General features: G+C 40.1%; 1 protein-coding gene across 1 annotated transcript in view; it reads left to right on the forward strand.

Annotated features, from left to right (window-relative positions):
* The first annotated feature begins 362 nt into the window (after nucleotides 1-362).
* Nucleotides 363-18745, forward strand: part of rad54l2 (RAD54 like 2) — an 86714-nt gene continuing 68331 nt past the window's right edge. Inside the window, exons 1-2 of the mRNA XM_078543827.1 lie at nucleotides 363-382; nucleotides 8468-8640. Coding sequence (XP_078399953.1) covers nucleotides 8523-8640 — 118 coding nt within the window. The 5' untranslated portion in view covers nucleotides 363-382; nucleotides 8468-8522. The remainder of the gene's footprint in view (nucleotides 383-8467; nucleotides 8641-18745) is intronic.

Here is an 18745-nt window from a genome sequence, read left to right on the forward strand (position 1 = left end):
AGGGTGCATAAATTAATTTTTATATCTCACACCACAATGCCGAAGGGAGTCATAATAGGGCAAGGTTTCATGGGTGTCAGCTGTTTTCTGGTATCTCATCCAAGTTGCTTCATGTGACCTTCACAGTGAGCGTTGGCTGATTATTCAACTGTGGAGACATCACATCTGATTCTGTCAGTGCCCAGTAGCCACATTGGCTGTTTATTTTTCTCTATAGCTCAGGGACACGGAAGCCAGTTGTAAAATCCTAGCTGAGATCAGCTAATTCATCACGGAACAGACCTTCAACTAAGATGTTACTGGCCTGTAACAGAGCATTGTGTTACAACACCGGCAGCTTTTAAAACTGGACAAATCAGATCCCAGAGTGAAACCTGGGTTGGTAGATCCTAACTTTTTTTTTAGAAACTGTGGAGGAAAGTTTATTGAATAAATTTGCAGGAGTCTGCTGATGAATTTTTAATGCAAAGAATAAAGTATTTATTAAACCAGAAAAGTGAACTATATTACGCCAGACAAAAAGGCTGGAAAGATCTCAACATAAACACAGACGATGATTCAAATTCCCACTATTCCTTTATCCCAGCAATATCTTTGCAGATACATAAACCAGTGTAGATTTACCACTAGCTTGACACAAAAACTTCTCACTTGGGACTGGCTTAGTTGCAAATGGTTTTCTTCTGGTGAATTCCTGAACATTCACTTGATGCTTCTCACCAACTTGTGTATCTCCCCGAAACACCCAAAAACCATACTCTAAACACACTTTCTCCAACTGCACAGCAAGCAAATGAGTTCCCTTAACTCAATCTTCTAGTAGCACCTCTGCTAAACTGATCACTTTACTGAGCCCCATAGCTGATTATTCAGTTAAATACTGCCCAACTAGCCTTGCCGTTTTTTCTTAGGGAGCTTAAAAATCCCTGTCCTCCCTCTGAGACACAACCTGAACATCTCTTTCTCAACTCCTGACTTTTCTCTGTCTGTGTCCCTGGATCACTGTTGCTAAGCAACAGTAAAGCTTTTCTACATTTTGTTTCCAGAAACACTGAACTTTCAATGCCTTTTAACCCATCTCTTTAACTCCAGGGGTTGTAAAACCTCATTAAAAATGTATATATACAAACAAACCCAAAGACCTGACCTTTCAGTCACAAGTCTACCCAGGCACCAAGGTTCATAAACAAAACCTAAATTAAACTGAAATCATTTTTACCTTTCTTAACACAAACATACATACAAACCTACATACATACATACATACATACTATATATATATATGTATAATATATACATACACACACACACACACACACACATATACAATTTAAAATTATACATTGTTCATAACAATTGTGAATCTAATACTGTGGAGTCCACCCAACCAATCATGTCCCAGAATCAGCTCTGTACTGTCATTCATCACACTCTATTACTAAGGTGACCAATCATATTCCATCAACAAAATTCCCTGTGGCATAGAGCCACTTTGGGAATTCCAAGTCCATCTCACTGCATACTCCTTAAAAAAAAATCATACTTTGCTCAGAAAAGTCAGGAAAGCATTACAAGCATCAAGTAACTTCCAGCCTGCCCTCAGTACAAAATGATATATGACTGCGACCTCAACATTCTGAACTGTAGCTGCATTCCCCTCTCTCACTTTGGGATCCCAGCCTGACCATTGGAACTTGCAGCAGGCCAACCAGCCCATCGTGCCCATGCTGACTCCTTGCTAGATGAATCCAATAGTAATCCCTCTACCCTACTCTCTCACCCTGCAGCTTCCTCTGCTATAAATATTTATTTACTCTTTGCTTTCAAGATGCAATAGCCTGTGCCTCAACTCCCTCCCTGTGGCAAACTTCAACAATCAGTGCATAAAGGAATTTCTCCTGTTATCTCTCTCTATTCCTATAGTGACAATTTTAACTTGATAACTCTCATCTCACTGACTCCCTAACCAGCAGATATAGACTACCCCTATTCACTGTTTCAAAATACTTCATCTTGACCGGGTCTAAACAAAATGCTTAGGCAAAGAGGTCAGTATCTGAGTTAAAAGCCACCAATTCTCTTGGGGGAAGGGGTTGCATCAGACACTAGGGGGATCCAAAATATGCACAAAGGAACGTGCTACTTAGAACCAAACCAATTTTATTTATTTAGAATTATAGAATGGTTACAGCCCAGAAAGTGATCATTCAGCCCACGTCTATGCAAGCTCCCTGTAAGAGCAACTCTGTTTGCCCCTCTCCCATGTCTTTTCTCTGCAGCCCTGCAGTTTTTTTTCCTCTTCAGGTACTTATCAAATTTCTTTTTGACATCTGATTGAATCTGCCTCCACAACTCTGAGGCAGTACATTCTAGATTCTAACCATACGCTGCGTGTTTAAAAAAAAAGCTTTTCTTCATGTCACTGTTGCTTCTTTTGTCAATCACCTTAAAACTGGTTGATCTCTGGTTCTCGACCCTTTCATCTATGGAAAAGGTTCTCCCAATTTACTCTTTTCCAGATCCCTCATGTGCCTTCTATATCCAGGTCATCAATATGTATCAAGAAAAGCAGTGATCCACAACTGACCCAAGAGGAACCCTGTCATGTACCTTTCTCCAGTCTGAAAAACAGCCATTCACTACTCTGTTTCCTGTCATAGTTAAAAATGAGGCAAGAAAGAGGGAGACCCATGCATGGAAGCAAGTGCTGTAGGGGTTGGCGGGTGGAATCACAGCATTGTTACAGCGCAGGAGGAGGCCTTTCAGCCCATTGTATCTGCACTGGCTCTCCAAATGAGCAATTCACCTAGTGCTCTTTCTGTGCCTTCTCCCCATAACCCTGCAAATTCTTCACTTTCAGATAACTTAATCCCTTTTTAATGCCTCTATTGACTATGCCTGCATCTCTCACTCAGGCTGTGCATTCCAGATCCTAACCACTTGCTGTGTGAACAAGTTTTTCATGTTGCTTTTGCTTTTTTTGCCATAACTTTAAATCTGTGCCCTCTCGTTCTTGACCCTTTTAAGATTGGGAACAGTTTCTCCCTATCTACTCTGTCCAGACCCCACATGATTTTGAATACTTCTATCAAATCTCTTCCGTCGTCTCCAAGGAAAACAGTCCCAACTTCTCCGATCTATTTTCATAACTGAAGGAGGGGCAGACCTCATTGACGGGGTATTGGGAGAGTGCAAGAGACCCTTGAGGTGGGAAGAAGAGAGGAAGAGAGAGAGATCCTCCTGAAGTAGTGGAGTAAGAAAAGAAACTGGGTGGAAGCGTTTCCTCTAGGCAGAGCTGATCAATGTAACAAAACATTGCATGCTGCACCTCATGGTGAACACTGTCTCAGCAGATACCCTAATTATATGTAACAAACATTAGCACAGGCTGGATTGCATTTCAAGCCATAATTACGTCAGATTGTTATGATATTGATAAACTGTTCAAACTTCACTTCTATTATCAATAATGTCCCTTGAATTTATTCTGTGCATTATGTATCACACTCTGATTTGGCTGCCCTCCTTGTTGTATTCATTCCACTTTTTAACGCAAGTTGCTGTTGGATACCGAGGAATGGAGAAGAAAGGATGCAGCATCTTATCCTCAGAACATCTTAAAATCATAATTACTTCGGAAATGCAGTCACTTATTTGGAAAGAAATTGGCTGATTATTCAACAGAAGTTTTAATATCTTAGGTTCATAAAATTTTACAATGCACAATGAGATGCCCATTGTGCTTGTAGCAGTTCTCAAAGAACTCATTACGCAGTTCCATTCATTCCCTTACCCTTTCCCCAAACTTACATTTTTCTTTTTCAAACATTTATCCATGCCCCTTCTGAAAGCTACTATTAATTTTGCTTCGACTGCTTTTTCTGTTGGCAAAATCCATGGACTAACAAAAAATCTCAGAGTCTTTTCTTTTTTCCTTTGGCGATAAATTTATACCTTCTGGTTACCAAATCATCGACCTGTGATAATGGGTCTTCCTTATTTACATCAAGACCCCTCAATTTAAAACACTTCTGTCAAATTTCCTCTTAATTCCAGAGGTCCCCAGCATCACAGATGCCAGCCTTCAGCCAATTCAATTCACTCCACGCGATATCAAGGAACGGCTGAAGGCACTGGATACTGCAAAGGCTACAGGACCTGACAATATTCTGGCAATAGTACTGAAGACTTGTGCTCCAGAACTTGCTGCACCCCTAGCTAAGTTGCTCCTGTACAATTACAACACTGGCATCTATCTGGCAATGTGGAAAGTTGCCCACGTATGTCCTGTACACAAAGGACAAATCTAATCCGGCCAATTACTGCCCCACCAGTCTACTCTCTATCATCAGTAAAGTGATGGAAGGAGTCATCAACAGTGCTATCAAGCGGCACTTACTTAGCAATAATCTCACTAATGTTCAGTTTGGGTTCCGCCATGGTCACTCGGCTCCTGACCTCTTAGTCTTGTTTCAAACATGGGCAAAAGAGCTGAACTCCAGAGGTGAGGTGAGAGTGACTGTTCTTGACATTAAGGCAGCATTTGACTGAGTGTGGCATCAAGGAACCCTAGGAAAACTGGAGTCAATGGTAATCAGGGGAAAATTCTCCACTATTGGAGTCATACCTAGCACAAAGAAAGATGGTTGTGGTTGTTGAAGGCCAATCATCTCAGTTCTATGACATCACTGCAGGAGTAGTGTCCTAAGCCCAACCATCTTCAGCGGCTTCATCAATGACCTTCCTTCATCATAAGGTCAGAAGTGGGGATGTTCACTGATGATTGCACAATGTTCAGCACCATTCATGACGACTCAGATACTGAAGCAATCCATGTCCAAAGCAGCAAGACCTGAACAATATCTAGACTTGGGCTGACAAGTGGTACGTAACATTCACGTCATACTAGTGCCCGGCAATGACCATCTCCAACAAGAGAGAATCTAACCATTGCCCCATGACCTTCCATGGCATTACCATTGCTGAATCACCCACTGTCAACACCCTGTGGGTTACCGTTGACCAGCAACTGAACTGGACTAGCCACTTAAATACTGTAGCTATAAGAGCAGGTCAGAGGGTAGGACTCCTGCAGTGAGTAACTCACCTCGTGACTCCCCAAAGCCTGCGCACCGCCTACAAGTCACAAGTCAGCGTTGTGATGGAATACTTTCCACTGGTCTCGATGGGTGCAGATCCAACTACACTCAAGAAGGTTGACACCATCCAGGACAAAACAGCCCACTTGATTGGCACCCCTTCCACAAACGTTCACTCCCTCCACCACCGACGCACTGTGGCGGCAGTGTGCACTATCTACAAAATGGACTGCCGGGACCCGCCAAGACAGCACCTTCCATACCCATGACCACTATCATCTGAAAGGACAAGGGCAGCAGACACACGGGAATACCACCACCTGCAAGTTCCACTCCAAACCACTCTCCACCCTGACTTGGAAATATATCGCCGTTCCTTCACTGTCGCTGGGTCAAAATTCTGAAACTCCCTCTCTGACAGCAGTGTGGGTGTACCTACACCACAGGGACTGTAGCAGTTCAAGAAGGCAGCTCCCTGCCACCTTCTCAAGAGCAATTAGGGATGGGTAATAAATGCTGGCCTAGCCAGGGATGTCCACATCCCATGAATAAATTTTTAAAAATCATCCATTCTAATGAAAGCAGACCTTCTAATTGAAGAGCTACAATTGCTGTCACTTATTTTGGAGATTATTTATACAGAAGCCGCTCATTGTTTTTTCTGGACAGTGCAACTTGAAATGCTCATTTGCAGTCGCTCAGAAGACTGTAGATGCTGGAGGACAATTGGAGCTTTCAGGACTGAAATCAATAGATTTTTATTGTTTAAGGGCACCAAGGGTTATGGAGCAAAAGCAAATAAATGGAGTTGAGGTACAGCTCAACCATGATCTAACAGTGAGGGGTTGAACCTACTCCATTCCTATGTTTGAAACTATTTTACAGACTGAAGTTTGCACAGCTAGTTTTATTCTGACTTCAGTGAGATGCTTTCCATGCTGATGGCTGTTGTCATGTTACATGCTTTTTAACAAGAATGCTGCAGTTGAAGCATATGATTTGAACTTGTGATAATTTATCTCTATTAGAAGCATAGGAATAGGAGTAGGCCATTCAGCCCCTCAAACCTGTTCCATCACTCTATATCATGGCTGATCATCATAAGCCCATTTGCCCACATTTGCTCCTTAATTCCAATGATAATCTTATCTAATGAAAATTTGTCAAGTTCAGTCTTGGAAATTTTAATTGATTCAGCATTGTTTCTCCCTGATTCTTCTAGCAACCGAGTTCTGTTGATTTCTTTTAAACCAGGCTTTAGCTTCGGATTCCAGTTTTAGTTTTTGTGAGTCTCACTGTCAGTAATTGGAAGATCTTTAACTTTTGGCACTCAGTGTCAAAAATAAGCAATTGTAGGGCAGGCGTGTAACAGATTAAATGCATTGCTCTGTCGAACCCCTTGATCGGGTGTAGCATTAATTAGATGCAGAGTAAAACCCTCCCCACACTGCCTTTTGAAGTGCTACTTCGTGGGGTTACTACGCGTGTTAGATGCAGGATTCAACTCCTTTTACCCTGCTCTATAGTATTCCCAGGCAACCATCATGCAGTTTAACAGTGCATTCACATTGTAATGTTCATATAAAGCGATTTACATTAATACCACAGTCATAGTGTAATGCAGCCTGAGTCAGAGATCAACTTGAGACTGCTCAGAGGAGGGCACCTCAATCTGCTTCTGTTCATAATCAGGTTAGGCCTTGACAAGTTTACTCTGCAAGTTTAGCATTGGCGCAGCCAAAACTGCTTTGCACCAATTTTAAACATATAGTTTGAATACACTATGAATAAATCTGTTGTATTCCAATGATTTTGTTCATCTGATTGGAGTTGCTTAGGATCAGATATGCAAGTAGATAAGTGAGTGATCAGTCTGAGGTTAGAAATGGAAGTAGAAAAGAGCTAAATGTTAACTCTGAGACTGAGGGATTATGTTTGTGAAGAAAATTTATGAGATTCGTAGATTTTAGATGCCTTTCCATTTAAACAGCTACTGATGTACATATGTTGCACATTTTTGAACCCTTTTTATATTTCAAAACTGCCATTTGAACCATATTTCATACAGAAATGTCACTTTTACTAGTGAAGATGCTTATACCCTCAGAGGCTGCCTGGATCACTCTTCCTGAACGGGCTCTTGGTTTGTTGACCAGCATCAATACCTTTTCTTTGTTTTGCTGGCAGAATCATAACTCACATCGGCAGCAGCCCTATAATAATCAGAGAGATGTAATGTTATGCAGCAGATTGCAGTTGTCAGGTGGGATTAAGTGTCAAATTTTGTGCAGATTGATGAATCATTTGTAGCTGTAAGAAGGTTAAAGCGCTGAGCTCTGGCTACTAGCTTTATTCCTCCTTTACCTTGAAGCATTGGTGGTTCTGCTATTTCAAAAGTAATGATAAACAGGATTATGTGAACCCTCTTTTGAAAATTGACAGTGTGATTTCTTGGGTCTTTGATATTGATAGGCAACTAAGCCAATGATCTTGTAGCCATGGTTAACTGGTTTAATAGATGAAGTGTTTTTCAAAATCACCGTGTATCACAGCATAGGAAATTAATATATTTTCTCCTTGAAGAAATTTAAGCTTTGATCATGCAGTTGAATTGTATCATCTGGAATCTGCTGATTTCAACCTCTGATTACCTCAAAGTATCCATTCTACATAAACCATCCCTGCCCTTTTGATTAAATTGCAAATAGAATCAGAAACCTTAACTGTCTGCACCCCCCCACCCCCACCAATGAATCTATGTATCTATTCCAGCTTCTAAAATGTGGCTTTCAACTTAGTCCCAGGTAGCCATTGTTCCATGGACAAACTTTCAATCAGATTGCAGTGTACTCCTGGGTTTTCGTTTTATATAAGTCATCCAAAGCCCTCAGATTCTAGGCTTGCAGTCCTCTTGTCAGGATGAATGCTTCCAGATTATTCTCAACATGGGCTAAGTGAAGTTAATGTATTTTGTGTTTACAGTTTTGGAGTATTTCTTGTCTGCATCTTGAAGAAAAGATGGAGCTGGTATTCATTCCCCCAAGGCCTGAACCCAAAATTTACTGAAAGTTTAAAGACTGCGGATGTTTATAGTTTGCTGCTGGGTTATAGTTACCTCATTTTCTGCAATGGTTTTGTCAATGAAGATAATGTTACACAGCAATAGTAAAATAATGCAACTGGTAGAGGGAGACTCTGCATTTTTTCTCAATTTTATCAACTTCTGCATTTCCACCTACACATGAATAGCCTTTGTTTTATGAGACATCTCATTGGATCTTCATACACTGTTGATATTTGCTCTAATTGTTTTATCTGACCTGACACATGTTAATATTTAGTTCTTTATGCTGCCCTTGTCGTCACAGGTCCACAGAGGGGGGACAATGAGTTTGTAATGCACAGTGTCTGCTGCTCTGGGCCATGGAGGACGAGTCTATCTCAGGGAGTGATCCAGATGTGGAGTCGGAGGATGTGGAAGAGGAAGAGGAGGAGATGGAGGACAATGACGGTGATGATGAAGATGACCTGGAGGAAAATGGTGAGCATCCAGCAGCCCTTTGGTGGTTTCCTAGCAAAATATAATTTGTCAGGATTGCTACTGAGATTTAGTAGTACTATAGTACTATTACTACCATGCAAAGTATTTAGTTTGGTGCTTTTCTTAACCTTTTGTTCAGTCTTGCTCAGTTGGTAGAACTCACTGTGAAGATTGAGAGGCTATGAGTTTGAGCACCATGTCAGGAGTTTAATACTAAGTTGATATGACAGGATGGAGAGGATGCTGCATTTCTGAATGTACTGTCCTTCAGATGAGTTGTTAAACTGAGGCACTGCCTGTCTGTTCCAGTAGTTCAGGTCAAAGATTAATTGGAAAAGCAGGGAATTCTTGAGGCATCATAAACAGCATTCTCCCTTGATTAATACCACCGATAGAGCTCAATTGGACATTGCAGTACCGCTTCTTGTCGGATCTCAATGTGCACCAAATATATGCACAAGAGCCGTTTCAGAATTGTTTATTGTAAAATTTGCTTATCCCCTTAAACTTCAGATAAATTTCCCTTTTGAGTGCTTGGATTAGCAACTCATACCTTTATTTTATCAATTTCAGAAACAATTAAGCCCTGGCTTGGTGGTTTTAGATAGTGTTTTTACATTTGAGGCAGAAGTGGTTGCAATGTTTAGAGGTAACATTCACATCTCGAGTACTTTGCCTCAAAAGATAACAAGGGTAGCAAGTGACCTGAATGGTTCAAGCCAAGTCTTTGAAAGGCAAAGCCTTAGTTCACATCATGACTATACTGTGACATTTGATGTCTGTAGAGAAGTTCTTCAATTCTTAAAACTCCTAAATCTCTTGCTGTAGTATCTCATGTTACTCGTGGCCCTGGAAAGCATCGTTACCTGTTTTTTAAACAAAAAACAACTAAAATTCATTTTGGCTCTAGTTAGGAGCCCCAATGGGTTATTTTGTCCAAATGTATCTGTCAGTTGAGAAATTAAAATTTAATAATGCCCAACATATAAATGAACGTGAATTTTAAAAAAGCTGTCAGTAGAAAGGGTTCACATCTTCCCCTTTGTCCTTTTGTCTATGACATCTTTTGGCAATCTCCACCTATCACTGGCCCTCCATCCAGCTCTACCTGTCCCATCCCCCCCTTAAACCAGCTTACATTTCATCTCTTTTCTATTTTTCCTTAGTTCTGGTGAAGAGTCATACGGACTCGAAATGTTAACTGTATTCCTCTCCGCAGATGCTGTCAGACCTGCTGAGTTTTTCCAGGTATTTTTTGTTTTTGTTTCGGATTTCCAGCATCCGCAGTTTTTTGCTTTTATCTTAGGGTTAATATCTGTTTGTTTTTCGAGGAGGAGCAAAGGAACCAAGCTCCATTTTAAACTAAAATAAAAACAGAAAATGTTGATAAAACTCAGCAGGTCTGGCAGCACCTGTGGAGAGAGAAACAGAGTTAACGTTTTGAGTCCATATAACTTCTTCAGTGCTAAAGAGAAGCAGAAATCGGATTAGATGAATTTTATACTGTCTGAGGGGGTGGAGCAAGATAGAAGGTCAGGGATAGGTGACAGCTAAGGAGAGATTGACAAAGATGTCATGGACACAAGACAAAGGGAGTGTTAATGGTAGTGGTGAAAGAGTAACAAAAGTGCTGATGGTGGCATGAAGGTAAGATAGCAGAAGGTGTTAATAGCAGAATAAGGGTCAGTGGTCATTTTAAACTTTTTTTTCAATTTTTTTGGTATCTTTAATTCGATTTTGCACAGATTTTATCCTTGGGAATTTAAATCAACAAAAATCATTGTAACATTTTCATCGGGGAAGACAGCATTTTAAATTAAACTCCAATGTTTCAAACTTTTAGTATTTTTGAGAGATGTTTCTCACCCAATTTTTTGGTACAGCCAGGATGATTAAACAACCAGAATCAATTCAACTATCTCAAATTCCAATACATATCATTGATCATTTAAGATTCAAAACTGCCACAACATGTGAGCTTTATTATCCACGATGAAAGTCCCCCACATATTTTGACATAATAACTAGAATGTCACCGTGGCACAAATGAAATTCTATTTTTCACAATTTAACAGGTTGTTTAACTTTATTACCCCCAATTTAATTCAAACCAACACTTATTAACTAAACACCAAACATAATAGCACATAGCATAAGAAGAAAAGATTAATTCCGTCACTCTCGCGTGTTCAAGAGCCTTTTCATATAACTACAATAAAGCTATAGATAGACAAATAAAACTAAAGAAAAAGTTCACTTTCACAGTTAAATTAAACCTTTAACAATTTTAAACCAAAGAGAGTTAGAGGGGCACCAGCTTCTTAAAGCGACAACACTTCAACCTTACAGCCTAACTGTAGAAAAGGGACAGAATCTTTCCCATATCAGCTTTGTTTATCCTCCCTTTTCCACCTGAGAAACAATTTAAGTTCTGATCTTTGCTACTTAACCTCATGAAAAAGATCAGTAAGATAACAGAACTTTAATTTACACTGGGTATCAATTGCAGTTTTTATAAACTGTAGTCAATTTAAAGCGAAATGTTTTGAATTCAAAATGGATTTCTACCAAACATTTGCAAAGCTTCAAGGATGAAGCTTGTATTTGTCATGCCTGGTCCCCAGGTGAGATCTTACCCTCCACCACCACCCAATTTGTTAAATTCCCAAATGAGATTCCCCCCTTTGTTATGATACTGAACGAGGTACCCCTGAGGAGGGATGAGCTGGCTCCCGTCTTTATTCAACCCTCTCGGTTGGTCGCAACAAGGTTAATTTAAAAAGGATCCTGTCCCTCATGGATACCTTTTCCCAGCCCAAATGTATTTATGTTTAGAAGGAGCCATTTTAACCGGGCTGTCTTGAGTCAGAGTGAGTTTATTAGCCACTAAACACGAGAAAAAATAATAAAAGTGCAACACACACACACACAGATTAGAAATAAGAAATTGAGTCCAAAAATAAAAGTTTAATAAGATATATGAATCAGCCCTTTGGCTTGTCCATGAGGAGTAGATGGTAAAATGCTGCGGCTGTTTAGTTGGGGTGATTCTGGTAGCGCTGACTGGCAGTTGAGCAGTGGGTTTGGAGATTCTTGGTTCTGCAGGGTAGCTGAAGGAGTGGTCTTGTTTCCTTTTTGCTTGTGGCTTTGCTGACTTGTGTCTTGCTTCCAGCAATCAGAGAGAGATACTTTTTTTTATCTGCAAGCGCAGCGTTGCCAGTTGGGTTATTCAGCTGTAACCTTCACAGCACACACACCAGAACAGAACACAAGACTATCACGCACAACTAGGATTGCAGATGACTTTTAACCCCTTTTCTTGTGTATTCCTGGAAGGAAAGAAAACAAACATGTTTTTCACCCAGAAACTGCTCTTCTTTCAACTCACATCATGTCCACAGTCTGGGATATAAATCATAGCAGGTGGTTTTGGCGGAGATGGTAATCATTGTCCCATTCATCTCCTGTGGTTGTGGAGATACCGTTCAATTTGCATTGTCTTTTTTCCTTTGAAGTGCCTCTATCTGAAGTAGGCCGTGTCACACCTTTTAGGTGCAACATTCCGCCCTTTCTGAACTAGTTGGTTAAGTAATCCACATAAGAATTTTCCAGCAAGTAGTTACCTTACAGTCTCAGTCAGCTCTTGTTTATATATCTTTTAAGTAAAACACATGTTTTACTTAAAAGTTCAATAGGTCCATAAGTAATTCGGAGCTATGACCTACTGGTTATGACATCTCTTACAAGACAAAATGTTTCTTTTCCACGGTTGCAAAAATAAATTTTGAAGAATAACAACACACAAACCAGCAACTTTAATTTAAAATATAATTCAGTTCTTCGATTTTCGAATTCTCAATGCACAATCTTAAATTGAAATAAACAGACTCAGCAATCACACTTGTACTTTCATGCAACTTAAAAATATTAATTCCTGTAGTGGGTTATGAATTCAAAGTGCAAAAAAAGGTGTTACAATCCTATTCCCGAGCCCAAGGAGAACACAGCTTCAGTTAGTTTACAACCAGAACAAGACAAGTTTCCCACAAAATATACATGTGCGCAGATAGAACAAGTAACAAGCTTATGCTTTCAACACCAAAGGCCAGACAACAAAGGGTTAATGTCTTTTAGCTCCATACACAGAAGATGGACAGCACTACAATCAAAATCAATCATACACACATTTCAAAGACTTCAAACAAAAAAAGACTTACTTTCATTTCGCTTTAAATTTCACTAAAATTTTCATGTCTAATTTCTCTTGACTGAAAGCTGGTTATCCGCTTCAGTGATGGTTTCAAATTCTAAGTTTTTTTTCCTTCAAAACAAAATCTGACAGCTATTTCTTTCTCTCAGCAGTTTTAACTATTGCTGTGGGCTTTTAACTTACTACTTTTCATCCTAACCGGTTTCCCTCCTGCACAATCTTAAGTTTTTCTTGGCATAGAAGCTGAAAGCATTTGCTGTCAGCATAAATGATGGTTTCAGCTCCGAAGTTTATTTTTCACCTTTAGAACTGTACTTTCAACAGCTTGTTTTGGTTTACAAACATTTTTTTAAACATTTATTCTTCTCCTGATGTTACAACTGGTTTCTAGCTGAAAGCATTTGCTGTCAGCATAAATGATGGTTTCAGCTCCGAAGTTTATTTTTCACCTTTAGAACTGTACTTTCAACAGCTTGTTTTGGTTTACAAACACTTTTTTAAACATTTATTCTTCTCCTGATGTTACAACTGGTTTCTAGCTTCTTGAGCTTCAATCCTGACTACGCTAGCATTTGGGTTAGAGACATGCTGCTCCTGCAGCAAAGCATTGTACAGCTTTTGCACAGTTCCAAATCTCAGACCTGCTGGTTCAGTCACTCTATCTCCTGATATATCATGTTAATAATTTCATCTCTGTGAGCACAAAAGTGAGAGCTTAAACAAGGAGGTGTCTCACCCTCTTAATTTTTAACTATTTTGGGCTTATCCTACCTTGGATAAATTCAATTTTCTACTCAAAGGCCCATTTAACATTCTTGGATAACATAGTTTAATCTATTCCTGTGTAAGTGCTTTTGTCATTGGTGGGACTCCACACTCCCCAAAGGTTTCCCTGCTGAGATGCATACTGACCGAACTCTCTATCTTGACTTTGATTTTCTCCCAAAAAGTGTTCACGACCTGTTAATTTTTTTGAGAGTTCTGAACTTGCTATGGGAATGGATTGGCAAAAAGTTCAGATGTGAGGCTACTTTAATGAGGGAAAGTCGAAACAAGTTTATTAGGTTTTCAAGTAAACTATAGCAATAAATAGGCAGTGATTTATAGTCTAATGTGGGTTATATACTTCCTGTTTTATAACTGGACAAGGAGTACATGATGACTTCTCCTGCAGCTTTTGGCTTTTTGGGCTTTTCTGTTTCCTTTCCCTCTGTCCCCCAGTCTCTTGTTTGTTTTTATTTTCTAGATTTCTCCTTTGCACCGAGGCAGTCAGGGTCTCCTTTATTCTGGCTCTTATGAAATTAACCCCTCCCTCACCCCAATCACCTTCAGCCTCATGTTTGAGCATCCCTGCCCTTGACCAACCAGGTACCTTTCATGTGAGTGCACGTCATTACATATGTTTTAATTCCTATTTTTGTTTGACTGTCTCTTATCTCATGACTCCAAGGTCTTATCACCTAGAGGGGCCTAGACGTCCCAATCCTGTGTTTTTACATGCACAGGCAATTCCCACAGCCTCAAGATCTTGTCTTTTTGCTGCAAGTAAGCTCCTTTTTTATATAAAACATGATATAATTTTCCCATGGTCTCACTACCTTGGCACCTTTTCTCTACTGCGCCCTGTTTCTAATTTTTCTCATTTAATATACTACCAAGACAAGTTCTTAATAAAGTTAGATGTCAGTGTCTATTAAGAAAGTTAGATTTTAATAATTAGCATTCTGGCTAGTAACCTCATAATCTTACAGAAGACTAGGAAAATTTTAGAAACCAGCAAAGGATGAGTAAACAAATAATGGAAAAATTAGAATATGAGAGTAACCTAGCAAGAAATATAATAAGACAGTGAAAACTTCTAAAGAATGTAAAAAAAAAGTAAGAGAGTAGCTAAAGCAAATATTGGTTTCTTAGCAGATAAGACTGGAGAACTAATAATGGAAAACAAGGAAAAGGCAGACTTTGAACAGGTGTTTTGTATCTTCATTCAGGGTGAGACACGATAATCACCCCAAGAATAGTAGAAAAGCTGGGAGCAAAATGGAGGAAGGAACATAAAAGAATCACTCACTAGAAAAAAAAAGTGAAAATGAATGGAATGAAGGCTGACATATCCCTTGGACCTAATGGCTTGCATCCAAGGGCAATTGAAGAAGTGGCTGCAGAGATAGTAGATGCTTTGGTTGTAATCTGCAAAAAATCCCTAGATTCTACAAAGGTCCCAACAGATTGGAAAACCACAAATGTAACTGCCCTATTTAAGGAAGGAGGTAGACAGGAAACTATAGGCCAATTGGCCTAACATCTGTCATGGGAAATTGCTGGAATGCATTATTAAGGAAGTAGTAGTAGGACATTTAGAAAATCAGAGTATCAAGCAGAGCCAACATCGTTTTTATGAAAGGGAAATTGTGTTTAACAAATTTATTGGAGTTATTTTTGGATATAACTAGCAGGGTGGATAATGGGGAACCAGTAGATGTAGTGTATTTGGATTTCTGAAAGGCATTTGATGAGGAGCCACATAAAGGTTACAGCATAACTAAGAGTTCATGATGTTGGGGGTAATATATTAGCACACATAGAGGATTGGCTAACTAACAGAAAACAGAGTCAGGATAAATGGATTATTTTCAGGTTGACAAACTAACTAGTGGGATGCAATGGGGATCAGCACTGGGGTCTCAATTATTTGCAATCTATATTAATGACCTGAATGAAGGGCCAGTGTGTTGTATCCAAATTTGCTGCTGATATATAGATGCAAAAGCAAGTTGTGAGGGAGACACAAAGGAATACAATTAAGTGAATGGGCATTAATTTGGCAGATGGAGTATAATGTGGGAAACCTACTTTGGTAGGAAGAATAGAAAAGCCAAATATTATTAAAATGGAGAGAGACTGCAGAATTCTGTGGTACAGAGGGACCTGGGTATCCTTATACATGAATCACAAAAGGCGGCGTATAAGTACAGCAAGTAATTACGAAGACAAATGGAACGTAAGCCTTTATTGAAAGGTGGGGTGGAGTATAAGGGAGGCTTGCTACAACTGTACAGGTTTGAGACCACACCTAAAGTACTGCATACATTTGCTCCCCCTGTTCAAGAAGGATATATTTGCATTGGAGACAGTTCAGAGAAGGTTCATTGGGTTGATTTCCTGGGTGCAGGTTTGTCTTATGGGGAAAGGTTGGGCCTATACTTATTGGCATTTAGAAGAATGAGAGGTGATCATAATTAAATGGATTCTGAGGGGCTTGACGGAGTAGTTGCTGGAAGGATGTTTCCCCTCCTGGGGGAGCCTAGAACTAGGCATGGTTTCAGAATGAGGCTCATTGATTTAAGACCGTGAGAGGAAATTGGAATGTTAAAGAAAGGACAAGGCCCTAGTGCAGGGTAGGGATCTGGGTAATGATAACCAGAGTGTGCCAGGAAGGGACAGAGCATAGTGCAGCAGAAAATAAGGTCAGAGAAGGGAAAAATGGTAAAAAGACAGAATTAGGCTCGTTATCTGCACACAGCATTTGTAACAAGATTGATGAATTGTTGGCACAAATAGAAATAAATTAGTATGATATGATAGTCGTTATAAAGGAAGAATAGAAAAGTAGAACATTTAAGTGGAGAGACACAGCAGAGGGATCTGGATGTCCTTGTACATGAATCACAAGAAGTTAACATGCAGGTACAGAAAATAATTAGGAAGGCAAATAGAATGTTGGCCTTAATTATATGGGGGATGGATAGGCAGTCTTACTACAGCTGTACAGGGCATTTGAGAGACCGCTCGTGGAGTACTGCGGACAGTTTTGGCCTCCTTAAGGAGGGCTATTCTTGCATTGGAAACATTTCAGAGAAGATTCACTCAGCTAATTCCTGGGATGAAGGGGTTGTCTTAAAATGAAAGATTGAGTAGGTTGGGCTTATACTCGAAGGTTAGAAGAATGAGAGATCTTATTAAAACCTTTGACACGTTAGATGCCGGGAGGATGTTTCCACTTGGGGAATCTAGAACTTGGGGCACAGTTTTAAAATAAGGGGTCTTCCATTTAAGACAGATAAGGAGGGATTTCTTCTGAGGGTTGGCTTTTGGATTCTCTTCCACAGAGAGCAGTGCAGGCTGGGCCATTGAATATATTCAGGCTGCGTTAGACAGATTTTTGATATGCAAGGGAGTTGAGGGGCAGGCAGGAAAGTGGAGTTAAGGCCACTTGATCTTATTAAATAGAGGAGCAGGCTTGATGGGCTGCAGGGCCTACTGTGCTCCTATTCTTCATGATCTTATGAGGAAGAGTTTCTTTTCCCAGTGGGTCGTTAATCTTTGAAATTCTCTACTCTGGAAAGGGGTGGAGGCTAGGGCATTGAATATATTCAAGGTCATGTTAGTTGATCTACAAGGTGTTACGATCTGGTTAGGGACCAGTAATCTTTTGCTTAAAGTAGACAAAGTTTGAAGTCACATCACCCACTAGGAGAATAAAACCACAAGATTCCATAGTTTTAAATAAACAAAATAAATGTCAGGAAAGTGAAGCAATCTGCAATATCTATCTTATGCTCTAACATTCAGAATTAACATGAGGTAAATATGAATTAACAGGCAAATTGTGGTCGAACACACCACACTGCATGTTAAATGGCAGGTGCAGCCAAGACACATCCCATGGATTTCTCAACAACCCACCCAGATGTCAGTGACCACTGAGTCACAAAATCTCATTAAAACTCTATCTCCCTCACGAGGGATTTCAACTCTTCGTTTTTGAAGATCTAACCTCTGAATTCCTGCAAAAGCTGCTGTGACTTATGCTCACCTCCCGATATTTTAAACTCTTCTCCTGAGACTGCAATTTATGGGATTCACAAAGCTGCACTCCCGCCTCTAATTACCGGCACAATTCCAGCTCTTTCGCAGACCGCTGGCTTTGCTAAGCTGGCATTGCCTCTGGATTTCTCCAAACTCCAGTCTCCCGGCTGCCCCAAGCTACAAATGGCTTCTAAGGTCCCTCTTGAGCCCTAATTGCACTGAACAGCTCCCAGGGCTTCCCTGTGAGCTGCAAACTACACAAGGTCCAAACTGCAACCAACCCACCTCTCCCAGCAAACACAGATAAGTTGAAACTGGAGAACCACCTTAAGCTCCATCCATTTCCATGATGACATAGCCTTTCAGGGTTCACTGCTTTTAAACTAACTTGACTCCCAAAACAAAATATCTCTCTGGACTGTACTTCTTTGTAAGCAGTGTAGAAATTACATCTCCAGTTCTCCATCTTAGTAAGCACACTTGCTGTTTCATGGCTCCATCTCTTCTATTCTGACATAAAAACAAAAAACTACTGCGGATGCTGGAAATCCAAAACAAAAACAGAATTACCTGGAAAAACTCAGCAGGTCTGGCAGCATCGGCGGAGAAGAAAAGAGTCGACGTTTCGAGTCCTCACGACCCTTCAACAGAACTGAGTAAAAATAGGAGAAGGGTGAAATATAAGCTGGTTTAAAGTGGGGGGAGAGAAGTTGGGGGGGTGGGAGGGGGGGTTGTAGGGACAAGCAAGCAGTGATAGGACATCTTATCACTGCTTGCTTGTTCTACAACCACCCCCCCTCCAACTTCTCTCCCCCCACAACCTTAAACCAGCTTATATTTCACCCTTCTCCTATTTTTACTCAGTTCTGTTGAAGGGTCATGAGGACTCAAGACGTCGATTCTTTTCTTCTCCGCCGATGCTGCCAGACCTGCTGAGTTTTTCCAGGTAATTCTGGTTTTGTCTTCTATTCTGACCCTATTAAACAAACATATGTAATCTTCTGAACTGCCATTTTTGTTGGGTGTTCTGGCAGTCTCTAAAGCCTAGCATTTTAGTTACCTTATATTTACATCAATAATCCTTTG

This window comes from Cetorhinus maximus, chromosome 6 (genome assembly GCF_964194155.1).
Source record: "Cetorhinus maximus chromosome 6, sCetMax3.hap1.1, whole genome shotgun sequence".
NCBI classification, from domain to species: domain Eukaryota; kingdom Metazoa; phylum Chordata; class Chondrichthyes; order Lamniformes; family Cetorhinidae; genus Cetorhinus; species Cetorhinus maximus.